The 26015-nt window shown below is 39.9% G+C and overlaps 1 protein-coding gene across 1 annotated transcript; it reads right to left on the bottom strand.

The window, feature by feature from the left end:
* Positions 1-360: 360 nt before the first annotated feature.
* Positions 361-25523, bottom strand: LOC139478584 (protein FAM91A1-like). Its single transcript, XM_071261123.1, has 21 exons — positions 25320-25523; positions 24362-24446; positions 23367-23576; positions 22701-22768; positions 22338-22454; positions 22074-22164; positions 21545-21607; positions 19667-19773; positions 19281-19319; positions 18834-18961; positions 18109-18236; positions 16987-17081; positions 16383-16469; positions 15665-15870; positions 15135-15222; positions 14435-14545; positions 13876-13989; positions 12384-12450; positions 11478-11943; positions 10465-10534; positions 361-6041 (listed from the first exon to the last, which is right to left on the bottom strand). The coding sequence occupies exons 1-21, from the start codon at positions 25389-25391 to the stop codon at positions 5913-5915; spliced, it is 2541 nt and encodes an 846-aa protein (XP_071117224.1). The 5' UTR covers positions 25392-25523; the 3' UTR covers positions 361-5912.
* Between the last annotated feature and the right edge of the window lie 492 nt (positions 25524-26015).

The following is a 26015-nucleotide window of genomic DNA, read 5'->3' as shown; positions in this document are numbered from 1 at the left end:
TTACACTATATGTGACAAATTTCGTTCTGACTATACACACAATCCTTCTGACTTTATATGTTTCCATAATTATAACTTCAGTCAACGCATGAGCAGATCGGATTATACGTGTATCTAAATATATTTTGACAGGAGTACAGTCAAACGTTTTCCATTCAATCATTTTGTACCCGTCTCTTGTGACTTGCAGCGGGTAGCCGGGTAGGGTTTGGGTAATAGAGGGGTGGGTACCCGGGTAGTAAATTTGGATTCATCCCAGTCCTAGTGTCTTGCCCTGTTAGCAGTAAAAAACTAACACTCTGAAATCCAGGAAATGGAGTCAAAGTCATAGATAGTAGAACGCTTTTGAGACATTTATTATTTGGTTATATACATGACATATCTTACAGAACAATGCTTCAGTGTTAAATGTACAATAGTTGAACAAACAGAAAACAACAGTATTTAAACAACAAAAAATACAAACAGGTAAGAGATGAATTAATCAACTTGAAATTCTAGATAAAAGTACTCTTAATTAAAATTCAACCAATTCCTCTGATCCATATCATTGCATGTTTATTGACAATTAAGACAGCATATTAATTGCTTTTAAACGATAATTACATCTATGTACACACAATTAGATATAAACAGAATATATGACCTAGTCTTACTACAAAATATACAGCAATGTTACATGACTGACTAGCAGGAGACTGTCAAATCTTATTACCTACAATTTGTGTCCGACAACAGATCAAAATAATGTATCAATAAAAAAGAACCCTTTCATCATGTTGGAATACCCTATCAGAGTAGGTCCCCAGTACCCCATGTTGGTCATAGGGGCAGACTAAAAGTGGATTGGATGTCTGATTGATGTTGTGGTATCTTTGTTGCTCATGCTGTTGATTTGTCTGGTTCCGATATGGTTAGTTACGGGCCACAGTAATATTGGTGAAAAGTTGTAGACTCCCTTGTAAAACAACATTCCCTCCTATGTGTCTAACAAAAGATGCAAGTTAGGTATATCCGGGTGTGTCCACTTAAAGAGGAAGGAAAGCCTGAAATGCACCTTGGACCACTTTGGTGAAACAAGAATTCAGTCAGAGTAACCACTGAACTGTTGAAGAGGGAATGATTTGTAATGCACTTTTACCTGTTATATGTGGAATGGAATCTTATATTTCATCATCATCATCATCATCATCATCATCATCACTGCCTGACTTAAAAAAGATTCTTTTCAGTATATATTTATACAATATTTTCAAACCTGGTGCCGATTCTCAATGTCATATATGGATAATAAGTCTTTGGAGTAAATTGATATCAAAGTTTAACTGAATATGTGAGGAAGTGATTATTGCATTATGTGTGTGTATATTGAAACATTCATGGATTTCTAACTGATTATTTACAAATCAATATATCTCTAACCCTAATGAGAGTTGTATGGTATTAAATACATACAGAACTTCAAATATCACTACTAAAACTACCTCCACTAAGACAATTATTTATCACATTAATATCCTATTGTTTCTGATCTACTCTCTGCCACTTGAGCAGTAGGGAACAAATTGGACAATGTTTTAGTTATATAACATATTCACTTGAAATGTTGACAATATTCTGAAGCACCTTTCAACGAAGTTGTGAAAATATGGCAAAGGGGCAGCAATAATAGATAAACGTTAAGATCCCAACCTTTGATCCCATTACAAGTGGCAGTGTTGGGTACAGGATGAGCACTAGTTGAGGGTAAAATCTGACCGAAAGCAGCCATAGCACTATTATATTCTTACCACACAAACACCCTAAAGTTTCAAGCTAATGCATGTACACTGCATTCTTCCATATAGTCTGAAAGCCAAATTGCCATTTGTGAAGTATGGTCACTTGTGTATATTTTTAAACAATAAATCAGAATCAGTTGTGACTAACCGGGTTTACAAGGTGATCACTATGGGTTACCTACCTGACCAGCACAGATACAAAATGGTCCGATATTATGATGACTGTTGTTAATATCCTGAATTGCATGCATCACATTATTGTCATTGTCAAGATAGGAAACAATCTACCTTGATCACTGCTAATCCCACAAAAACACTCTGGATTTTCATAGACCGGTTTACAAAGAAGTAAAACATTTGGCTAAACACTGAATCATGTTCCTGTCCATATAACAAGTATAATATAGCGCCCTTCCCTAGGTGATATGGACTTTCAAAGCTCAAGGCATTAGCCTAGAATGTTCAGGTCTCTATCACCTTCACAGGGGCCGCACTAACCAACTTATGCCCAGTTAATCCACATACGCAGTCAATTACGTGACTACGCAAAACCATGAACCGAGGCTTGATCCCCTTGTCCGGATCGAATCATCCAGCCTCAGCATGTTGCGTGTCCAGGGGTCATTACGAAGAATAATGACCCGGCAAAACAAAGGACATAATGCACCATAGGGTTATAATTCCACGTGACTCCTGATGTTCTACAGTCCGACACCCAGGAATGTCTTATCAGGAGAGACAAGAGTGTATGATACAAATCTACATTTCCTTCAACTAAACAGCCTCCACATCTTGTCTTTAGATGTAGTATTCTCCAGTTTCTTAGAACACATCAACACCAAAAAAAATACATTTCGGGAGACAATTGATTGGAATAAAAACATTTGTACAGCACACATGATAAAATAGCTTTGCATCAGCATAAACAGTTATTACACCATGAACATGAAAGCCTCTGGTTTTATCATATATTAAACATGTAGATACATTGCTTATGTTGCTACGCCCGCACCTTCATATGATATTTCTCTAGGGAGTCTGTCATCTACTACAGGGGTGGTGAGTGGGATGGTTAGGTTTGTTTGTTTGTTGTTTAACGCCGCACTCAGCAATATTCCAGCTATATGGCTGCAGTCTGTATATAATCAAGTCTGGACCAGACAATCAAGTGATAAATATCATGAGCATCGATCCGTGCAATTGGTATTGATGACATGCATCAACCAAGTCAGTGAGCCCGACTACCCGATCCCGTTAGTCGCCTCTTACGACAAGCATAGTCACCTTTTGTGGTGGGATGGAGAGAACAGGGTTGATATGGTCTTTCTCGACCAGGGTACAGTTGTCACGTATCCCACTACATATTGAACCCAGCTTCCTTAGGCACTATTGAATGGAACGTTTAAATATGCTAAATATCAGTAGACCCAGAATTGGTCACCAAACATACATCTCAGGAATTTTGCAAAGTGTCTTGAACAAATTGTACAATTATTTTATTGGAATCATATTTATTCATAAGCGGAAACAATCTTTAACTGCATCCACTCTACACTGTGGAATGTGCTTGTGCCCCACAGGGACAAATCAATGCAATTAACAGAGTTATTTCCCCTTTTAGTTCCCTCTATAAATATAAAAGGAAGAGTTATCTCCCCTGTACCAGTAGCCCTTTAGGGAATATTTAAAACTGGTTTAGGTGAACTGTATTGAAATAACATAACAACAAGTTAACCTTTTAAACAAATGCTACAATAATTAGTAAGAAATTCCTCAGAAAACTAATATACATTTCATGTTCAAGAAAAAGCTATTCATCAATATGTGTCTATGTGAGTTTCATGAAGAAAATGGACAGATATTTAGGGAGGGTCAATAAAAAGAGATTTATTCATGGAGGTTCAATGAGTCATCTACCCCAGCCCTCTACTAAATGACAGGTCCTTGACAAAAGGCCTCAACTTTACACAGTACAGTACTGTAAATACAGCATCTCCGGTACAGACGGACTAAACATGTAACTCTACATAAGGCAGCCTCAATGAATAAGCACTTGATGTTAACAATTCCTACTGAACATCACAGACTGGTTGAGGAACATCTCACCACTACCTACTTGTGTACTGTACGTCAATATCATAACATGGCACCCAAGGTAACATTCAATAAATAAAATCCACTTCCAGATTCAAGCCTGTAAAATTCCATGACTACTACGATTTGCCATATGTACCCCTGACTCTCATAAAATATATTTGTGTTTTTGTACAAATATATTTGGTTGATGTGGGATACTTTAAATTTTTACAGTAACATTCGTCAAAATATTTAGCCATAACATGAACAATGATAAAGGTCTTAAATAATCTGTGACACTGTAACTGTGTCGGCACCAAGATGAAAGTCTTCAAATATATGATCAGTAGCTCAGGATCTATCATCAGAAAACAAGTAGAGCATTTAGGTTTAACGACAGCTAGTGACTAGCTATAGCTGTATATCATGACTGTGGTCATCTGTCACAGATGGACATCATCTAGTCAAAGGACCAGAACTAAATAGGAAATTGGAATTCCTAAAAAAAAGTCATGAAAAGTTTTGAGAAGAGTACATATGACAGAGAACAAGGATTTTTTATGGGTAATTTTCAAAGCCTACATATTCCAAAGGCAGAGGCATGAGGCTGAAAGATGTAACAAAGGCTAACTGTAGACTTATTTCAGAACTGTTTTTGTAATATTTGACCCAAATATATGGCAAGAAAATCATCTTGGTCATGGTTATGTTCCAGAGTTTTTAACATTTCAGCCTTTTTCACTCCTTTCAACTATATCATGATACATCAGCTCTTGGTCATGTCATAAGTCCTAATATGGCAAGTATTGAAGAGTTTCAAAGTAGTCAGACATTATTACCATGTATGATGCCTTTCATAACAGCTTTGAAAAGAGTTTGTAAATTTGAAATTACACTTCTTGTATTAAAGAAATTGCCCTTGTCGTGCCCTGTCCTTTATGAAAATACATGACATGTTGACACAATCAGATACTGCACAGTATTCTTTGGAACATGTATCAATGTGATCAAAATGTTTCCAAACGGATTGACTAGGTTCCTCAGCTCCTGAGAAAACTATCTCAAGTTCGTTTGAAAACTCAGCTAACAGCTTCTGAATGTATTGAGAAAAAAACATGACATTTACAGACACACTGCCTTTATTTTACAGCCAGCTTACACGCCCAAGTTGATTGTGATTAAAAAGTCAATGCTATCAAACAGGTGAAAAACTGTCCTATTAGACTTCAGACATGCATATACTTTTACACACCACAAATGCAATAAAGCTATATGAGTTGTTCTCAAGTCAGCCGACACACTGACATGGTCCCCAGAAGAACTTCCTACATCCCCACATACAGGAGATGTTGCAGCTGGTGTTCCTCTCTGCTACAGACCACTACACCTACACCCCCATAGAGATGATTGAGTAGGTAACGTACACCTCTCACAGCTGTATCAAGGGAAAACTTTAGATCATTAATTTGTTGACAAATCATAGACTGGAACCTATCTCCCTACAGTATGATTCTGAACCACATCTATAAATGCTTTTACAATGCCTCAATGCTGTCTGGCAAAAATGGCATTATACCACGGTATCCAGAAATGGACTTCTACTAAGTTACATTTCGAAATGCCAAGATGCAAACAGTGAAACGTCCCCACACTATGACTTCACATCTGTTGCCAATAACAATTTTACTCAAGTGTAAACATATTTCACCTCTCCTGGCCAGAGATCTTTGTGATCAGATTCGCAATTTTTCAAATATCCATCCATCATGTGTTTGGCAATTTTCAAAACATGAAGACCATAGACACTTTGGCATCATTCATAATAAATATCATTCGAATCAAATCCCTGGTAGTTTTGATAATTCATAGGTGAATCCACGAGGTTTGTCCGAAATTGTAATTAGTCAGATACCTAGAACACGCATTACATATGGAAAATAAAGACAGCCTCAAACACAATGTGAAAGATTTGCCAGATCTGCCCTCCAGTAGAGGCGATCTGTCATTGGTGATGCTGTGGTACAGAGTGGTACTCATGTCACGGACCATGTGTGATCAGAGCGTGGTCCATCTGGAGAGGAGGCCGTCACAGAAGAGGATGTTCTGTGTGGGGTAGATTGCAGAGTGTTCCTCCTTGTCCTCCGGCACACCCGACGTCTCAATTTCTGATATCACAGATGGGTTCTACACAAAGAAAACATTACTCAGCAATTCAATACAAGTCAACTTGTGGCTTTGGGACATATACCATCTTACACATGCACCTGAATTATGATGAGAGTGATAAGGTCAGGCCATGTATAGTAAAGGCAAGATCCCTCTAAACAGATGTGACCGAGAGGGTTGGGGTTAACACTCCTTCGTGAAGTACTTTAGTGGGGGAAAGTGTTTGTTTGTTTGTTTTTTGTTTGTTTTTTGTTAAATGCCACACTCAACAATATTCAAGCTATATGATGGCGGTCTGTAAATAATCAAGTCTGGAAAAGACAGACCAAAGATCTTAATCAAACTGATGTGACTGGGACTGTTAGGTACACAGTGTATGTTACTGTGACTGTGACTGTGAGGTACACAGTGTATGTTACTGTGACTGTGACCATGATGTACACAGTGTATGTTACTGTGACTGTGAGGTTACACAGTGTATGTTACTGTTACTGTTACTGTGACTGTGAGGTACATAGTGTATGTTACTGTGGCTGTGACTGTGACTGTGAGGTACATAGTGTATGTTACTGTGACTGTTAGGTACAAAGTGTATGTTACTGTGACTGTGACTGTGGCTGTGAGGTACACAGTGTATGTTACTGTGACTGTGACTGTGAGGTACACAGTGTATGTTACTGTGACTGAGACTGTGAGGTACACAGTGTATGTTACTGTGACTGTGACTGTGAGGTACATAGTGTATGTTACTGTGACTGTGATTGTGACTGTGAGGTACACGGTGTATGTTACTGTGACTGTGACTGTGAGGTACACAGTGTATGTTAGTGTGACTGTGACTGTGAGGTACATAGTGTATTTTACTGTGACTGTGACTGTGAGGTACACAGTATATGTTACTGTGACTGTGACTGTGAGGTACATAGTGTATGTTACTGTGACTGTGAGGTACACATTGTATGTTACTGTGACTGTAACTGTGACTGTGAGGTACACAGTGTATGTGACTTTGACTGTGAGGTACACATTGTATGTTAGTGTGACTGTGATTGTGAGGTACACATTGTATGTGACTGTGACTGTGACTGTGAGGTACACATTGTATGTTACTGTGGCTTTGACTGTGAGGTACACATTGTATGTTAGTGTGAGTGTGACTGTGAGGTACACATTGTATGTTACTGTGACTGTGACTGTGAGGTACACAGTGTATGTTACTGTGACTGTGATTGTGAGGTACACATTGTATGTTACTGTGACTGTGACTGTGAGGTACACAGTGTATGTTACTGTGACTGTGACTGTGAGGTACACAGTATATGTCACTGTGACTGTGACTGTGAGGTACACATTGTATGTTACTGTGACTGTGACTGTGAGGTACACGGTGTATGTCACTGTGACTGTGAGGTACACAGTGTATGTTACTGTGACAGTGACCGTGATGTACACAGTGTATGTTACTGTGACTGTGACTGTGACTGTGAGGTACACAGTGTATGTTACTGTGACTGTGACTGTGAGGTACACAGTGTATGTTACTGTGACTGTGACTGTGACTGTGAGGTACACGGTGTATGTTACTGTGACTGTGAGGTACACAGTGTATGTTACTGTGACTGTGAGGTACACGGTGTATGTCACTGTGACTGTGACTGTGAGGTACACATTGTATGTTAGTGTGACTGTGACTGTGAGGTACACATTGTATGTGACTGTGACTGTGACTGTGAGGTACACGGTGTATGTCACTGTGACTGTGACTGTGAGGTACACAGTGTATGTGACTGTGACTGTGAGGTACACATTGTATGTGACTGTGACTGTGAGGTACACGGTGTATGTTACTGTGACTGTGACTGTGACTGTGAGGTACACATTGTATGTTACTGTGACTGTGATCATGATGTACACATTGTATGTTAGTGTGACTGTGACTGTGAGGTACACATTGTATGTTACTGTGACTGTGACTGTGAGGTACACAGTGTATGTGACTGTGACTGTGACTGTGAGGTACACATTGTACGTTACTGTGACTGTGACTGTGAGGTACATAGTGTACGTTACTGTAACTGTGACTGCGACTGTGAGGTACACAGTGTATGTGACTGTGACTGTCACTGTGAGGTACACAGTGTATGTTACTGTGACTGTGAGGTACACAGTGTATGTGACTGTGACTGTGAGGTACACAGTGTATGTTACTGTGACTGTGACTGTGAGGTACACAGTGTATGTTACTGTGACTGTGACTGTGAGGTACACAGTGTATGTTACTGTGACTGTGACTGTGACTGTGAGGTACACAGTGTATGTTACTGTGTCTGTGAGGTACACAGTGTATGTTACTGTGACTGTGACTGTGAGGTACACAGTGTATGTTACTGTGACTGTGACTGTGAGGTACACAGTGTATGTTACTGTGACTGTGACTGTGACTGTGAGGTACACAGTGTATGTTACTGTGTCTGTGAGGTACACAGTGTATGTTACTGTGACTGTGACTGTGAGGTACACAGTGTATGTTACTGTGACTGTGATTGTGACTGTGAGGTACATAGTGTATGTTACTGTGACTGTGACTGTGACTGTGAGGTACATAGTGTATGTTACTGTGACTGTGACTGTGACTGTGAGGTACACATTGTATGTTACTGTGACTGTGACTGTGAGGTACACGGTGTATGTCACTGTGACTGTGACTGTGAGGTACACAGTGTATGTTACTGTGACTGTGACCGTGATGTACACAGTGTATGTTACTGTGACTGTGACTGTGAGGTACACAGTGTATGTTAGTGTGACTGTGAGGTGCACATTGTATGTCACTGTGACTGTGACTGTGAGGTACACGGTGTATGTTACTGTGACTGTGACTGTGAGGTACACAGTGTATGTTACTGTGACTGTGATTGTGACTGTGAGGTACATAGTGTATGTGACTGTGACTGTGACTGTGACTGTGAGGTACACAGTGTATGTTACTGTGACTGTGACTGTGAGGTACACAGTGTATGTTACTGCGACTGTGACTGTGACTGTGAAGTACACGGTGTATGTTACTGTGACTGTGAGGTACACAGTGTATGTTACTGTGACTGTGAGGTACACGGTGTATGTCACTGTGACTGTGACTGTGAGGTACACATTGTATGTTAGTGTGACTGTGACTGTGAGGTACACATTGTATGTGACTGTGACTGTGACTGTGAGGTACACGGTGTATGTCACTGTGACTGTGACTGTGAGGTACACATTGTATGTGACTGTGACTGTGACTGTGAGGTACACGGTGTATGTTACTGTGACTGTGACTGTGACTGTGAGGTACACAGTGTATGTGACTGTGACTGTGAGGTACACATTGTATGTGACTGTGACTGTGAGGTACACGGTGTATGTTACTGTGACTGTGACTGTGACTGTGAGGTACACATTGTATGTTACTGTGACTGTGACTGTGAGGTACACGGTGTATGTCACTGTGACTATGACTGTGAGGTACACATTGTATGTTAGTGTGACTGTGACTGTGAGGTGCACATTGTATGTGACTGTGACTGTGACTGTGAGGTACACAGTGTATGTTACTGTGACTGTGACCGTGATGTACACAGTGTATGTTACTGTGACTGTTACTGTGAGGTACACAGTGTATGTTACTGTGACTGTGATCGTGAGGTACACATTGTATGTTAGTGTGACTGTGACTGTGAGGTACACATTGTATGTTACTGTGACTGTGACTGTGAGGTACACAGTGTATGTGACTGTGACTGTGACTGTGAGGTACACATTGTACGTTACTGTGACTGTGACTGTGACTGTGAGGTACATAGTGTACGTTACTGTAACTGTGACTGCGACTGTGAGGTACACAGTGTATGTGACTGTGACTGTCACTGTGAGGTACACAGTGTATGTTACTGTGACTGTGACTGTGAGGTATACAGTGTATGTGACTGTGACTGTGAGGTACACAGTGTATGTTACTGTGACTGTGACTGTGAGGTACACAGTGTATGTTACTGTGACTGTGACTGTGAGGTACACAGTGTATGTTACTGTGACTGTGACTGTGAGGTACACAGTGTATGTTACTGTGACTGTGACTGTGACTGTGAGGTACACAGTGTATGTTACTGTGTCTGTGAGGTACACAGTTTATGTTACTGTGACTGTGACTGTGAGGTACACAGTGTATGTTACTGTGACTGTGACTGTGAGGTACACAGTGTATGTTACTGTGACTGTGACTGTGACTGTGAGGTACACAGTGTATGTTACTGTGACTGTGACTGTGACTGTGAGGTACACAGTGTATGTTACTGTGACTGTGACTGTGAGGTACACAGTGTATGTTACTGTGACTTCGACTGTGAGGTACACAGTGTATGTTACTGTTACTGTTGCTGCTGGAGGTGGGGAAGTGACGTACCTGCCACTCAGTGATGAAGTCCAGGAGTCGGAGAGACAGCAGACGGCTGGAATGCAGCAGACCCTGGAGACTACAGCAGAAGAGACATGGGTGTTACGACAGTGTTTGAAACATAATACTGCCAGGCTGCCATCAGGATCTACATACTTTAGAAGCCGCAGGCCCTGACGAAACCCTTCAGGCCCTCATTTTAAAAACTGGAGCTTGTTGTGGCAAATAAAATGACATAAATTTACTGCAGGCCATGACCCATACAATCTGAAACTATGGGCCTGACACAAGATCTACCTGCCACGGGTCTTCAGCACGTATTTCAAACACTGTACTGTCACAATCACCACATCAACCAACAACATTTGACATCTGCTTCAATCCTGAGCATGTTGAGTGTTTTCATTTTTGCTTACTGTGACAATAAGTCATTTGGATATGTTTATTTGTGATCAAATCATAAGGACTCGGCTTACATGGAAATAAAGATATCATTCTGTCTTTCATTACATCAAGACAACAACTATACATCATATAGCTACATCATGTTTTGTAATGGCCCTAAACAAGCATAATGATTCATCATATAATTTAGAGGGAGTGAGCAAGTCGGGTTTAACGCCGCTTTTAACAGTTTTCCAGTTATGTCACCGCATGTCAGCTTAATGTGGGAGGAAAGCCCGAAGTGGGGCAGGTCTCAGTCAATTACCACTTTGGTGAAACGAACAAGCATGGGTTTGGTGCTGACAAACCTGAAAAACATAATCAGGACGAACCAGAATGCTAACCCACAATTATAGGTTTCTGGCGTGCCCAGGTGGCATATGAATAAGAGACCCCACTACACAATGCTCACTATAGTGTATGTAGTGAGTGAGTGAGTGAGTGAGGGTATGGAGTGAGTGAGTGTATGGAGTGAGTGAGTGAGTGAGTGTATGGAGTGAGTGAGTGAGTGAGTGAGTGAGTGAGAAAAGAAATAGTTCTGATATATTTGGTAAACTGAAAAAATGAATAGCACATACCTTTCCTGTTTGAAAAGTCCCAAAGAGGAGATTTTATTACAAATGTCTTTGTTCAAACTAGTATCAAACAGTGGTATACCGAAGGAACAGTCAAGCAACAGCCAGTCTCCCTCTGCAGGGTGGCCGCCCACACCGTCTTCACTCACGCCCGTTAGATGCAGAGTCAATTTATCTTTGGATGGCTTTGACGGAGAATTCTCCACACTATCCAAAGCATCAATCTCTGATGCTAATACTTGAGCTGATAAGTCATCTTTGATCCCATTGGTCGGTTTCTCCAGGTTTTCACCAATCGAGGTCAAGGAGCATGATTTATTGATTGGAGAAGCGATTTGGTCATTGTATTTGCGGCACGTTCTGCCTGGCCTGATGAGTGTGATGAAGCCACACGTGTGCACCAGGTCGACGCTGGTCGAGAGGGACTGGATCACACGGTGATAGCTGTGGTGACCTTTGCTGAGTGACCCTGCAGTGAGGATACAGAAGGAGGTTGTCATGCATTGATGGGAGGATAATGTTGTTTCCCCTGACCTTTCTCTCAAAGGACATTGTCCAACAAGCTATTGTTTATATTAAGGCATTATTGGCTTATTGTTTTTGCAAAACTATCAAGACTAAAAAGACATACCAATACTAAATTAAACAGAAAATTAAAAATGAACAAAACAAGAACTGAGGTTATCAATTTGTAAATGTTTATTTATCCGAAGGTTATACTTGTTTGAATTCCCTTCAACATGTTCAACAAGATACTGATACAAAATGTCAAACAACTATTAACAATCAACACGTAGAAGTAAAATAACCATCAGAATCCATCTTTACCCACTTTTCAACAAACAGAAATACTCTCAATACAATAATATATCCTGAATAAGTTTGTATTACCTAATGGCCTGACATTACCTGGTTCATCTTTCTTGAGAGGGAATGGTATCTGCACGGTTTCTCCATCGTTCATGTAGCCATGACCCTAGGAAACAGACACAGCAACAAAGATTTTAATACCTGACAACAAGTCCAATGTCCTCCTATCACCTATCAGCGCTAATTAACTGTAAAGTGTTGGCTTCCATTTGTCCGATTCTAATCACCTATCAGCGCCAATTCACTGTTGGCTTCCCTTGTTGTATTATTACTTTTGTTGTTCTTACAGGTACACATATATACTCAACAACAAAACTTCCTGTGACACCAATATTTTATTGTGTTTTTCAAACAAGTAAAGTTTGGTTTTCAATATTGTAGTACATGTATGGAATCAAATCACAAAACCGCAACTGCTACAGAAAAGCATGCATTCCATGCAAAAGTTGACTTTTATGCAAGCCCAGTGCATTTCACTACCCAAGAATGAGTATAAAAACATGTGACTTAACGGGATTCCATATGCATTGTTTAGCATCGTGCTGACAACAACCATCAGAAAAACAACAAAATTACGCAATTATTGAACATTACGAAATGCCACGCCTGTCAGAAAATGAGCGTCTGCGAGCCATTGGTATGCTTGAAGCAGGATCGAGTCAACGTGATGTTGCAAGACAATTTAACGTCCACAGAAACACCATTTGGTGTTTATGGCAACATTGGCAACAGATGAATGCAGTCAGAGACCATCCTCGGAGTGGCAGGACTGCAAGAAGCATCCCTGGCCTTCGACGAATATCTTCACAAACTGTACGTCGCCGTCTCAGATGTGCAGGGATTGTCGCCAGAAGGCTCCCCAGACGTCCCATTTTGACGGGAAACCACCGCTAAGCATGTCTACAGTGGTGCAGACAGTGTCTACGCTGGACGGCCATGCAGTGGGGACAAGTTCTATTCACTGACGAGTCTCGTTTTCACTTCAGCCACAGCGATGGAAGGATTCGAGTGTACCGACATCAAGGTGAACATTACATCAATCATTGTGTCATGGAAGATCGGTTCGGGGGCGGCAGCGTTATGGTATAGGGTGGGATAACAGCAAGACAGAGAACCCGTTTGATAGTGGTAGATGGAAATCTCAATGGACAGCGCTACCGCGAAGAGATCATCAGCCCTGTTGTTCTACAGTTTTTGCATCGTCATGGCCCAGGCATTACCTTTCAACATGACAACGCCCGGCCTCCTATTGCTCGACTTGTTCAGGATTCTCTTCAACAAAACAATGTGAATGTCATCCCCTGGCCGGCTCACTCCCCTGATCTCTCACCAATCGAGCACATGTGGGATGAGATGGATCGGCGCCTTCAACGTCAACCACGTGTTCCACAGATACTCCAGGAACTTCGAAACATGCTCCAGCAAAACATGCTCCAGGACTTTGTGCGACACCTGGTCCATTCCATGAGACGAAGATGTGTTCTACTCACAGAGGATTACAACCTTGAGTATGTCAACAAAATTGTGTTACCTGTACTAGGACTGCTGAATGTGTGAGGGCATCGTTCAGAGTGAGGAGAATATTGGAGGTGGCGATGATGCCTGGATCATGACCCCATGTCGTCACCAGAAGACGCTCATATCTCTGAAATAAGCAATCTAGCACTCAGTATACTAATAGTTCGAGAGTTTGACAATGCATTTTGAAATTTATATATCACACAACGGCTTTGACACACTATGTTTCTAATTAACAAGGTTCAAACTTAGCACAAGTCAGCTTGTAGTAACATTCAGGGAGGTGTAGTCACGTTTCCATGTGGACTACCATTTTTTCACCATTAGGCAGACTTGTTGCGGACAAGAGAAAACAAAATTAAAATTAATTTCTAACGCTGATTTCACTATTTCTATCTATTTCACACTGCAAACTTATTACTTGCATAACACCTTTCTCCAACCTTGATATTACTTTCATTTTAGGGCAATACATTCCTTCAGGGTCTGTGTTGTCAAATTATTAATTGCATATTTACGATACAATTCCAAAAAAATACTGGACATGGCTGCTAGAGGCGAGAGCACTGTACCTGGAACACAGCAGGTAGTTTGCGGAGTTTTGTGCCCTTCACAAGTAGCAGAGAGGGAGGCCCGCAGGCAATCTGCTGGTAGAGGTACAGCTTGAACCACACCGAACTCACCTGGGTCAACACAAAGCTGCATTGTGAACACTCAGTACAAGTTTCACATCCAAAACAAAGGTGACAGTTGACAAGAGTCATAACATGTTTAAGTGCTTTTGTATAACATTTATAGATATGTAAATAGCATTTAGGAAACCTGTAGTTCAAATTCAGACACTTAAATATCATACTTGAAAGAGAAGAGTTGTCTCACTTTAATCATGCCTTTCCATACTGGTATTCTTGAATAACAGATCAGCATTGTTGAGTAGTTGGAAGTGAAATTGTGTATCTAAAACATTTCCATTCCATTTAACAAGGGTAGTCGACAACGCTACATTTACCAGAAACACAATCTATGCAAACTCTAAAACTATCAATTGACAAATTCCAGGAGAGAAGAGATGTTCGCTTCATGAAATGTTTGAAGAGGCCAGAGATTCCATAATGCCTTTGCAATTGGTATGGGAATTTCTTAACACTTGTATCTAAAGAACTAACATGTCCATAAACAATGTGTTGCCAATACAGCCCAGTCTCTACTTCTGAGATAGATACACAGGTTTCCTATAAGGATTGCTGTGCCCCTCCAGTGGGTGCTGCTCACCTCCGGAATGGCTGGTCCTATATGTTGGGGGACACAGCTGCTGACCGGGCGGATCTCATTGCTCAGAGGAGCCATCGACACCAGTAGACTACACACAGTAAACGATATCTCACTGTTAATTCCCCAAACACAACTTACAGTTTACCCTTACAAAATTGAAGACCATTGACATTACTATACATAAATGGTCAACAAATAAGATTTCAAGAGGCATCAACAAAACAAAACTGATCATGCTGATAACCTTTACATTTTGACAAAAGTTATATCTGACAAGGTAACAGGTTTGTTTTTTCAGGACTAATGTATTATGAGTGTCGCAGTTCCTTCAGACAAATTCATTATGCTAGCTTCACACAACTGACAGTGTGTGTGTGTGTGTGTGTGTGTGTGTGTGTGTGTGTGTGTGTGTGTGTGTGTGTGTGTGTGTGTGTGTGTGTGTGTGTGTGTGTGTGTGTGTGTGTGTGTGTGTGTCTGTCTGTCTGTGTCTGTCTGTGTCTGTGTGTGTCTGTGTCTGTGTCAGAGTGTACCTGTAGTTTTTGTTGAGCACCCTGGCTCTGGTGGCTGGCTCCAGGCTGAGGAGACTCTCACACCTCAGAAGGTCAATGCCCTGACCGTTCACACTGTCTGTGTCCTCACACAGGATCTTGTTGTGCCGCAGGAAGTGGATCGTGTCGCGCAACGTCAGGGCGTGGTCGAAGTACCTCCTTGCTTCCCCTTCAGCATCTGAGCCAACCTGATAGAGAAATCATTGATTGGGGGAACAAAACCAAAATGTCTGTTTTGTTTAAGAAAGGAAACCTGGGCCGTCACACTAAATTAGGGGGTTCTTGTTTTTTAACACCCCACTCTACAATATTTCAGTTATATGATGGCAATATATGAGACACGATGACATGTCATCAACCATATTGTCAAGCCTGACCACCTGATCCATTTAGTCGCCTCTATCTTGATTATATGATAGATATAATTCCATAAATCCACATACATAATTGATAAATAAAGACATATTACACTCAGTGTTCCAAATAAGCGCCTGCCCAAACCTTGTGTCGTGCACGGAGTTTCAAATTCGTGAGGGTCCTTATGGCTTGCAGTAAGTAAATTTATGTCACAGTAAGCTGCAGTTCTTTAAATGAGGGCCCGATGAGTTTAGTAAGTGCCTGCAGCTTCTCAATCCTGTGGGTCCTGATGGCAGTCTGACAATTTATTATATTTCAAACACTGATTACACTACAGCAATACCTTCTCCAGCTCTGAGAGAAAGCTATCCATCGACTCGTCACTGAGTTTCCCCACTTCAAACATGGTGACAGCATGGCTCTTCAAACCCTGGACACAAAACATGTACCATTAAGCAGTCAATCTTGCTGTCACTGTCAAAACTACAATTAGACCAGGACACTATTGCCTCATTAAAGATGTAAGACTGATGTATGTTTCTCCTACTTGAAAGTACTTCACATAAATAAAATCCACTCTAATGATGTGCCAGTCCTGTAGCAGTAACATGTGCTCTCACATCAATCAACAAGCAATGATGAGGATCAAATGGTCTGCATACAAGCAAAATGAATGGTATGTTTGATGACAGTATTCCAGATTAAGCTGTGGCAAATACCATAGGTTGTCTGTTAAGAATTTGAAATACACATTAATGAAAATTGATGTTGACAATAAAACAGAAATCTACAGTTCACTCAACTTATTCCAAAATATACTCACAATGACATTCAGTTTCTAAAGAATGTTTGCATAAGAAATGGTGATCTATCAGGAGTCCTAGACACAGTTCCCTTACATGACACTGAAAAAACGATAACTCTGTAATGATATGTGTGAGACTAACTGGTGAGAGGTTGCCCATCATCAAGAAGGCCGTGAGGGTGGAGTCGAACAGGAAGGCTATCCTCTTGCTCTGTCCCGACGTCTGGTTACTCTGTTCTGAAAACATCATAGGAACAAATCAGACATGTCTGACAAAATGTTGACAGCATTTTCAATATGTCCTAGTGCTCAACAGCAAACAGTCTAATTTGTAATCCCAAACTTAATTAATAATCATTTATTAGAAAGAAAACAAATGTCAGGATAGCAATGCTTCTTTTCATTAGATCCAGAGTGAGTTGAATGAGGATAAGAAACTAGGAAGGGTCATGAAGTCCTTGAAGTTTTCTGTTATATTAATTCATCCTAGGGGAATCTGGATTTTCTGATATTAACATTAGGGCAATGATATGGACTCCTCGTGTTTTAACCTTAATCTTAACCACTGTCAGAACAGTTTCCAGTATCAGATTGAGCACAATGGTGAGAGGGGTGATGAGGTCATGCAGTCAACCAACCTCCCCCATCAGCACTTGAAGAGTAAGTGTGAAGTGAAAGAAGGCAGGTTATTATTCAAGCTGTTTGGGACATAGCGACAGAGATACTGTAGCTGCATGATAGTGTTTATCCCTAACTGACCCTGCTCCACACAGTGTTCCCGTTTGCTGGTAATTACCAGTTTTTTACTGGTAAAATTAGGCTTGGACTGGTAATTCATGTGACTGCCAGTCCCTGTGGACCGGCAAATAAAGTAACATCGGTGATATTCATATAAGTACATTTTTTTTAACAAAGACAGCTTGTCTGTTACCATCAGGGTTTCCTCTTGTCTATTCTTAGGTTAAATATCAGTTTGTAGCGACTTCATCTCGAAATATTAAATAACAAAGAGAAAATTGTAACTGAAGTTTGTGTGAATGACGTTTAGAACTAACTAAGTTACTTCAGAGATGACATCTTTGCACTGAACATGAAGTTGAAAGAATTAAAACCAAATAATTTTCATAGGGTTTTTTTATTAGTTGAAAGTTGGGACTGGCAAAAATTAGGGGTGGACTGGTAATTTTTAGAGTTGTCAGTGCTTGTGGACTGGCAGTTTCAAAAGCCAGCAGGAACTCTGTCCACAATCCCATCACAAGCCTACCTATTGCACTTTCAATTGAAGAGGCATCTGCATTGGAGTTGGTGTTCATGTCGCACTCGAAGTGATCACTGACTGTCAGATCAACGTCCATTGCATTACTCAGGTCAATCAACAAATCCTGACTAGATCTGAAACCAGGTAGCAATAACTATTGTATGTGATCAACTGATAACAAACATGGTGTGTGAGGTCTCAACAGTATGTCACTACATGTAAACTATTAGTCATAATAAGGCTGTCTGATTGTAATGGGAGAAGAAACGTGGTGCCAGTTGTAGATGTTTAATTTGGGAAAGTATGCTAGGTGCTGATAACACAAGGATTAGCATCAGTCAGAATCAGTGATTTCAACATGCCTAGAGTCAGACACCTACTAAGGGACACAACTATGTAACAGCAGCTTTGACTCACAAACATATCACTGTTTGACTTGAAGCAATACAGAAAATCACAGAAAATGTGTACTTGAAATACAAAACAGCGCCAAATAATTCAAATCACTTTACTACAGACTTATGATATCAATATCCTAATGAGTTTCTCAGGTGAAAACATCCCAGATTTCCCAAAGTACTGTGCTTTGAGTCTGTGGCAATCACAAGCAATATACTGAAATCAAATATCATACTCTGACAAGTGCCTCAATTCTAGTTGTCAACAATAATATGTCACATAAACAATACCACTAACTAAAATACATGAATGGAAGTCTCCTCCTGTCTTACTTCTGCATAACGGGGGTCTTAGCTGTCTTGGGAGCTTGTTGTGTCCAGGAAGGATGCACTTCATAGGGGTTGAGGTCAATGGTTTTCTTCTTGGCAAACCCTAGTCTACAGTACATAGACACAGCATTCTGAAAACAGGGATCCTAGAGATTAGCAATTCAATGTCTTATCAAACAGCAATGAAACATGGTGGAAACAGATGTATGTATGCCAACTTCTTACCTAAGAGTTGAAGGGAGTAAAATAAATAAGTTTTAATTATCGAGAAAAAGATATTTTTGGATAACCTGGATCGAGATAAGGATACAATGTTTCAGCAGACAAAGTGAGTGAGTGTGGTTTCACACCACTTTTAGCAAATTTTCAGCAATATCCTGGCCAGGGACACCAGAAATGGACTTTATACATTATATCCACGTGGGTAACAAATGAGCACTACTTTCTCACCTTTACTAGTTGGAGATCTATCTCTAGAACACTTGCCAGCTGAAACAGAAGCACAATGATCATACCGGTAAGTTAAACATGTTAAAACACTCTTGTATTTGTAAATTTGTATACCAGGAACTGTTGACGTTTTAGGCTATCAGAACATGTGTAGGATAGCAGTTACACTAATGCAAAAAAACATCTCAATCTGTTTACTTTCTCATTTGTAATTGATTCAGTTCATTATTTCCTTCATGTATGAAAAGTATACTAAATTATGGTCAACAATCTCAGTGTGAAATTACTGTTGTTCTTATCAATTACAATCTTAATAAATTAACATAGGCAGTACATTTTGGTCATGTTCTGTTTATTAACATCACAAGATAATGGGATGGGTGTACCTCGGACACAGTAGTGTGTTCATCTATAGACACAAAGATCTTGTACAGCAACGTCTCAAAGTAGTCTCCTAGAACTCGGTTCATCACGAACCCTTCCAGGGGAGGCACTGAAAGAAAACTCAACACACTATACTGCTGTACTTATTTCAGCGGATTCCTTGAACACACATAATCTCTGATACTGAAACATACCAATCAGAAGGTCAAGAGAAATATATTTAAGCATATTTCTTTCATTATGCTGTTACAAGTACATGTAGTTACCTTTTCATCAAGTTCATATTACATGTAATATTACTATCAATAAAGAATATCAAGTCAATATTTTAGATATGAGTGATTTTTGTGTGACTCTTTGCAGGTGGACATATTGAGGTGAGGCGAAAAGGGGTTTAACGTCGCGTCCAAGATTATTGCACTTATATAGCGACATGCATGCACTTGTATGTGTGTGTGTGGCTGCTTGTACTGGTCAAGACTGATGCCGATTTATAGTGCTAGCACACTGAGATACCATGCCGCAGTTTAACATGAATACCCCGACCTTCCGCTCTCCGGGTGGAAGCTCTACCATTAGACCACGGAGGCGATCAGGTGGACATTGACTGCATGCTACAAACTAGAACCATGTGGGGAACAAAACCTGGTTCTGTGGTGAATGTGAGACTGCTCCACTACTCACAGCCTTGTCTACTCAGGGATATAAATTATGAAATATTACTGTTAATCAGTTGTGGGACGATACACTGATGCGTACATCTCGATACAAGTATCGATCACAGTCGCATGCTGAGAAAAAATATTGATTCTGACTTCGGTGTTTGCTTTGATAACTGTTACACTTAACACTGAGTATAAGTAAATTAGTTGTGAAAACGTAAGCATTTTCATCCATTGAGCCATACTTGACACTGCCAACTGTAAGTCATCAGTGTCCCAGGTATTTGTCCATCCTGTCTATGAAACTAATAGCTTAGGGACCACAGATAAGAGCACATGGATGTATCATGATACATATTGGATCGTGAGAAAGGTATCGTGATTTATCATCCAAAACTGGCTCCCACGGGAGATATTGCTTGGGTGAGATCAAGTGATATCTACACTGTAGATATTGCTGCAATGAAATTGCATCACAATGCTTTGCAGACCATTTTGACGTCATTGGTTACCATGATGTCACAATCAAATGACATCACTAATGGCTCTGCTACTGAAGCTGTTAGCAGTACTTTTTGCACTTAAGACACTGCTTATTACTTTCTACAAACTTAAAAAGTTGGAAGAATGATGTTGGATGATCAATAAAATCTCACCCTCGTGTCTTTTGATATCAAATATATCAACACTCGTTGATAAAAGTGGAAAAAAAACCTCGGCAACCCTCAGAGTTTCCCCACTTTTATCAACTCGTGTTGATATATTTGATATCAAAAGAACCTGGGGTGAGATTCTCTATATGTATTGGATTGCACAGTTGGTGTATCGTCCCAGCCCTACTGTTAATAGTGCTATGATTTTCCTGACTAGGTAAAAAAATCGAGTTCCAATTAATGTCCATTATTTATGGATGTAGGGATAGCAGTATGTAAACATGAAACTAAACATCAGCACGAACAATCAGTGATTAATGATGCAGGCAACAAGCCACACCATTAGCATGCACACCATCACCCCTGAGACTCCCGAGCAGTGTTCCTTAGGTCATCCCACAAAGTGCCATTCCCACTCTGCAGGCATGGTGACCAAAAGGATTACCATGGTACCAGGCTGTGAAGCCCATCATGGGAGGCTGGTCATCAATCATAGGTACTCATGTATTCTGAAATGGGAAGTACCTCCTGATTCAACACCATCTAACATCTACTCATGACCTACCTATGATACAATCCTCATCCGCCATAGGGACATCTAGATACACCAGCCCCTTCCTATACAAACCTGAAACATAACATCATAAACACCATTTACTTTGGAAGCTTTTAATATTTTGAAAAAAGCAACTTGTGATCAGCTACCACATATTTCATTATGGAGTATTGGCAAACATTGATAACATCCATACCCTACATGATTACCATCAATAATCTTGTCATCAGAGTGTGATCATCACCCGTTACTATGGTTACTCTACTCATGAAGATCAGGTTTAGAATAGATCTTCAGCAACCCATGCTTGCCATAAAAGGAGACTGTGTTTGTCATAAGAGACGACTTATGTGATTGAATGGTCAGGCTCATTGATGCCTGTCATCGTATGCCAAATGCGTGGAGCGATGCTCATGAAGTGAATTACAGGATAACCTGGTCCAGTCATTATTTACAGACTGCTGTCATTTAGCTGTAACATTGCTGAGTGAGGCGTTAAATAACAATCAAATATAGTGCAAAACTTATGGTTACTCACTATGTACAACATCTTTATCCTGGTCTCCAGCTGTCTGTGGACCAATGTCAATGATGGAGTCTATCACAGTCTTCTCTGGTTGAACACATATCTGCAAAGACAAACTGGCATCACAAACTGGGCTAAGCATGGAATACCAACAGAGAATGTAATCTCAAACACGACACACTCTACATTTGACTCAAGCAAGACAAGATGCAATTGTACCCTACTACAATGTCATCTCATTTCATGACATCTCAAACAGCTGAAAGTTGAGTGTACCTTGATATCATCTTCTGTGATGTAGCCTGTGTTTACAATCCACCAAGATTCAATACTCGCCGTCTCTACTGGCTGAACAGGTAACAACTCTCGAACTGGCTTCTTGCGGAAAAATTTCTGCAACACACAGCCATCTTATGTCAAGGCATCAATATCATGTTCATGGACTGAATCATATTTCATTAGCTAATAATTCATGGAAGAAACCATTTAATTCAACATGCAAGTCTTTTGTGAGTGATTTTACATTTTACATTACAACAGCAAAATATCATGCATTTAGCCACAGCCGTACAATAAATATAAAAATCATGTCAATGTAAGACTATGTAATAGTATTAGTATACAATGACAGCTTCCTACCTTTGATGACCTGCACTGGTTCATGAGATCAATGTACTGGTTGCGGCCAATACCTAGAAGCCTCAGGCCTGAAGAAGACAGAAAATGAATAGTTTAATCAAAACATCCAATTCCTAAAACTCTAGCTATAGATAAAAAACAAATGAATCAATCACATGTCAAACCTAACATGCTTAAGGTGACAATCCACATATATAAAAGCAGCGTTAGAAGTTGGCACTTGTCCTATAGTCCTAGCCAAACTGCCCAATGGTTAAGGTATCATAAGGACTAGTAGAAATTTGCCCTTTTTAAGGGTTTTGCTATATGTTATCATTATAAGGACCAGTGGAAGAAAACTGTTAGTTTCTACCGCTGTAAAAGCAGTCTGGAGGCATTACAAATTTTATTTTTTTAATTTTATAAACAAAGTTTTCAAGGCATCTGTGTAATTAAGTGTCAACAGTTGTGTTTAAATAGTATTTTTCATAAATATGAATGGCATGTTTCATAGTGGAAGAAAGAAGGCAACACACAAATTAAAGGGGGGATGAAATTTCCAAAAATTAATTAAAATTGGCCTAAGAAAAATAATAATGTCTCATTGATTAAGCTGAGCTCAGTTTTGTTTCACAGAAAAACTTTCAGTTTAAATTTTATCATGTTTATTGCACATGTTCCACTCACAGTCTGCGGCAGTGAAGTTTGGGAGGGAGTCATAACTCTTTTCCTGTGTCATGATATCCTGCATCATGTTGGTGTAGTAGATGAATGGGGAGATCCTCAGTCCTTTCACCACCACATCAGACAGATGGTAGGGGTACAACATGAGGTGGTCCCGGCTGTATTGCAGGAGGTCCTCGTAGTAACGACGCTCATCCTTTCGTATATGGCGAACTGAAATTTTAATCCCCAAAACATTATCATGATCATTTCTGGATCCTAACAAATATAATAATAATCACTGAAATTGGTCATGTGTATCATCCTGTATGTAGTTTTTCTTTTCATGATTAACTGACAATTATTTGATTACTCAGCAGTTTGCTCAGTTTGTTTGTCATTTAACGCGGTACTCAGCAATATGACAGTGGTCTAAACAATCAAGTCTAGACCAAACAATCCAGTGATTGACATCATGAGCATCAATCTCATACAATAACATGCATCAACCAAGTCAGTGAACCTGACCACCCAGTGCTGTAAGCAGGTTAGACACCTCTTACGACAGTTGCAGACGTAACGTGTATGCGAGACGGTACTTAGTGAAGCCCTTGATACTAATAGCTTGATACTAATTAATTCAATCACCGTGGCAGTTCTGTCACCCGCGACCTCCGCGAAAGTAATTAAAGCGCTTTGTAAAATCACCCACTGCCGAGAGGGACCACAATCCACTAAAGGTCGTGACTGGCGGGTCGCATGAGCATGGAGGCACCCGCCTTCCTATTTTCAAATAAGGTGATGGAAGTTACATAGCCCGCACATTTGATCATAACTATGCTGACAATAACAATGGCTGTGGGTATATTATCATGTTCACACATTCTCACAATCATACAAAAAACTGAATCAAACGTTTTTAAATCTTCAAATTGATCATGATGATGATCGCAATACATGTTAAGTACTGATACACAGACACAAACTGGCTAATGATAATGAGACAAAAATACAATTACCAAGACTGCCTTTGTACCGAAGCTGATTTTTAACACTAAAGTTCACAACTGCCTTGTCATACTCTCTTTGAGAATTCCCAAAACTCTGAAAAAGAAAGATAGCAATGTACAACATCATCATCACTAGCTAAATCACTGAACCAAACAATGTGGGGGCAAATATAACACAAAAAGAACATCAATCATGACATACACATTTGATGCATGATAAAATATGATTAATTATCCTTATCAAATAGTTTTTGTTGTCATTTATAATGTTTCATCATAATGTTTGTGATATCATTTGTGACAATGTGACTGAACATGTTATAATCCAGTAACTTTTCTGGAGACTACATTAGGAATCTTCAGAACATTTTCATGACATTATCAACTTTTGATAAGACATTTTTGTATATCATTACCAAATATCAAAACAATATCTAGAACATTTGGGATGACAATCAGGCAATGTCATAGAAAATAAGTCATTGTTTTCAGTTCATCTTTGAATTGATACACAGATGTACCAGTTTCGAGTCTCGATGCTAGAACAACCAAATTTCATGCGACTCAGTCTTCAAGATCTTTTCAAAAGTCATCAGTCATGGACTGTAAATATATTTTACACATTGCAAGTGACAATACCATGAAGATATTCGTAATTTACCTGACAAGACAGCAGCTTTATACACACAATACAAGGATAAGAAAAAAATAAAAATGTACATGCCATGTTTTCTGGTTAAATAAAGCAACAGGATATTGATATGGGCATGTAGATATGGGCAAACAACCAGGGCCCAAACAACCAAGGCTATCCGAAAAAAGCGTTTAGCAAAAGTCCATTTCATTGAGCTAATACCACAGGAATAAAATCAGAATATCTAAATAGACAATGCCTCTCCAAATCATTGCATGGACCAAGAGAATATGGAACTGCAACGAGTTGAAGGGGAGGGTGTGACAATCTTACCTGTTTGATGTTGACTGGAAGTTTTTGCCATGTGTGATTTTGGCGAATATGGGTTTCAACGTCAGTGTTCATGTTTACGTTAATATAAACCAATCATATTGTGCACAAAATAGGTGTTAGCAGCTATCAAACTTCCATCATTATTGCGGAAACACCTACAATTATCACAGCAGACAGCAATGCAATTCTCTCACAACATTGAACTTTCCGCTTCCGGTTAACATTTTATACTACTTCCAGCGCAACTTGCTATACATTCATTCCAAAAAGATAACACCCTCTGTTGAATGTTCGTTGTGCTTCTTGGGTCAGGCAGCATAGACATTACACATGATAGCTATTGATAAAGTGTCTGGGAACCTAGGGTTCTTGTGGCGTATTAGTATTCGACAATGTTCATCCACATGAGTTCACACTGACATGTAAGTCACCATCAAAATGACCTGCCTCACAAAAATATTGTTTACTGGTGGCTTGAATGTCGAAACAAACACGACAATACAATGACAACATTCTCTCTGTTAGTTTCAATTCACTACATTGGTTTTTGTTATCATATATTGAACAGATAAATGCTCAGTCGTCAATGTGATTGTAGAACTTGGCCGCACTCAGCAATATTCCAGCTATATGACGGCGTTCTGTAAATAATCGAATCTGGACGAGACAACACAGTGATTGATATCATGAGCATCG

This window comes from Haliotis cracherodii, unplaced genomic scaffold (assembly GCF_022045235.1).
Source record: "Haliotis cracherodii isolate W230 unplaced genomic scaffold, xgHalCrac1.p SCAF_4, whole genome shotgun sequence".
NCBI classification, from domain to species: Eukaryota; Metazoa; Mollusca; class Gastropoda; order Lepetellida; family Haliotidae; genus Haliotis; species Haliotis cracherodii.
This window is presented reverse-complemented; position numbering and strand designations above follow the sequence as displayed.

Excerpts from the sequence above, each read along its gene's own strand:
- LOC139478584 (XM_071261123.1), bottom strand. The coding sequence starts at position 25,391 with ATGAACACTGACGTTGAAACCCATATTCGCCAAAATCACACATGGCAA. Across the intron at positions 15,223-15,664 it reads GTGCTCAACAAAAACTACAG|TCTACTGGTGTCGATGGCTC; the intron begins GTACACTCTGAC and ends TACTGTGTGTAG. Across the intron at positions 6,042-10,464 it reads ACTTCATCACTGAGTGGCAG|AACCCATCTGTGATATCAGA; the intron begins GTACGTCACTTC and ends TTCTTTGTGTAG.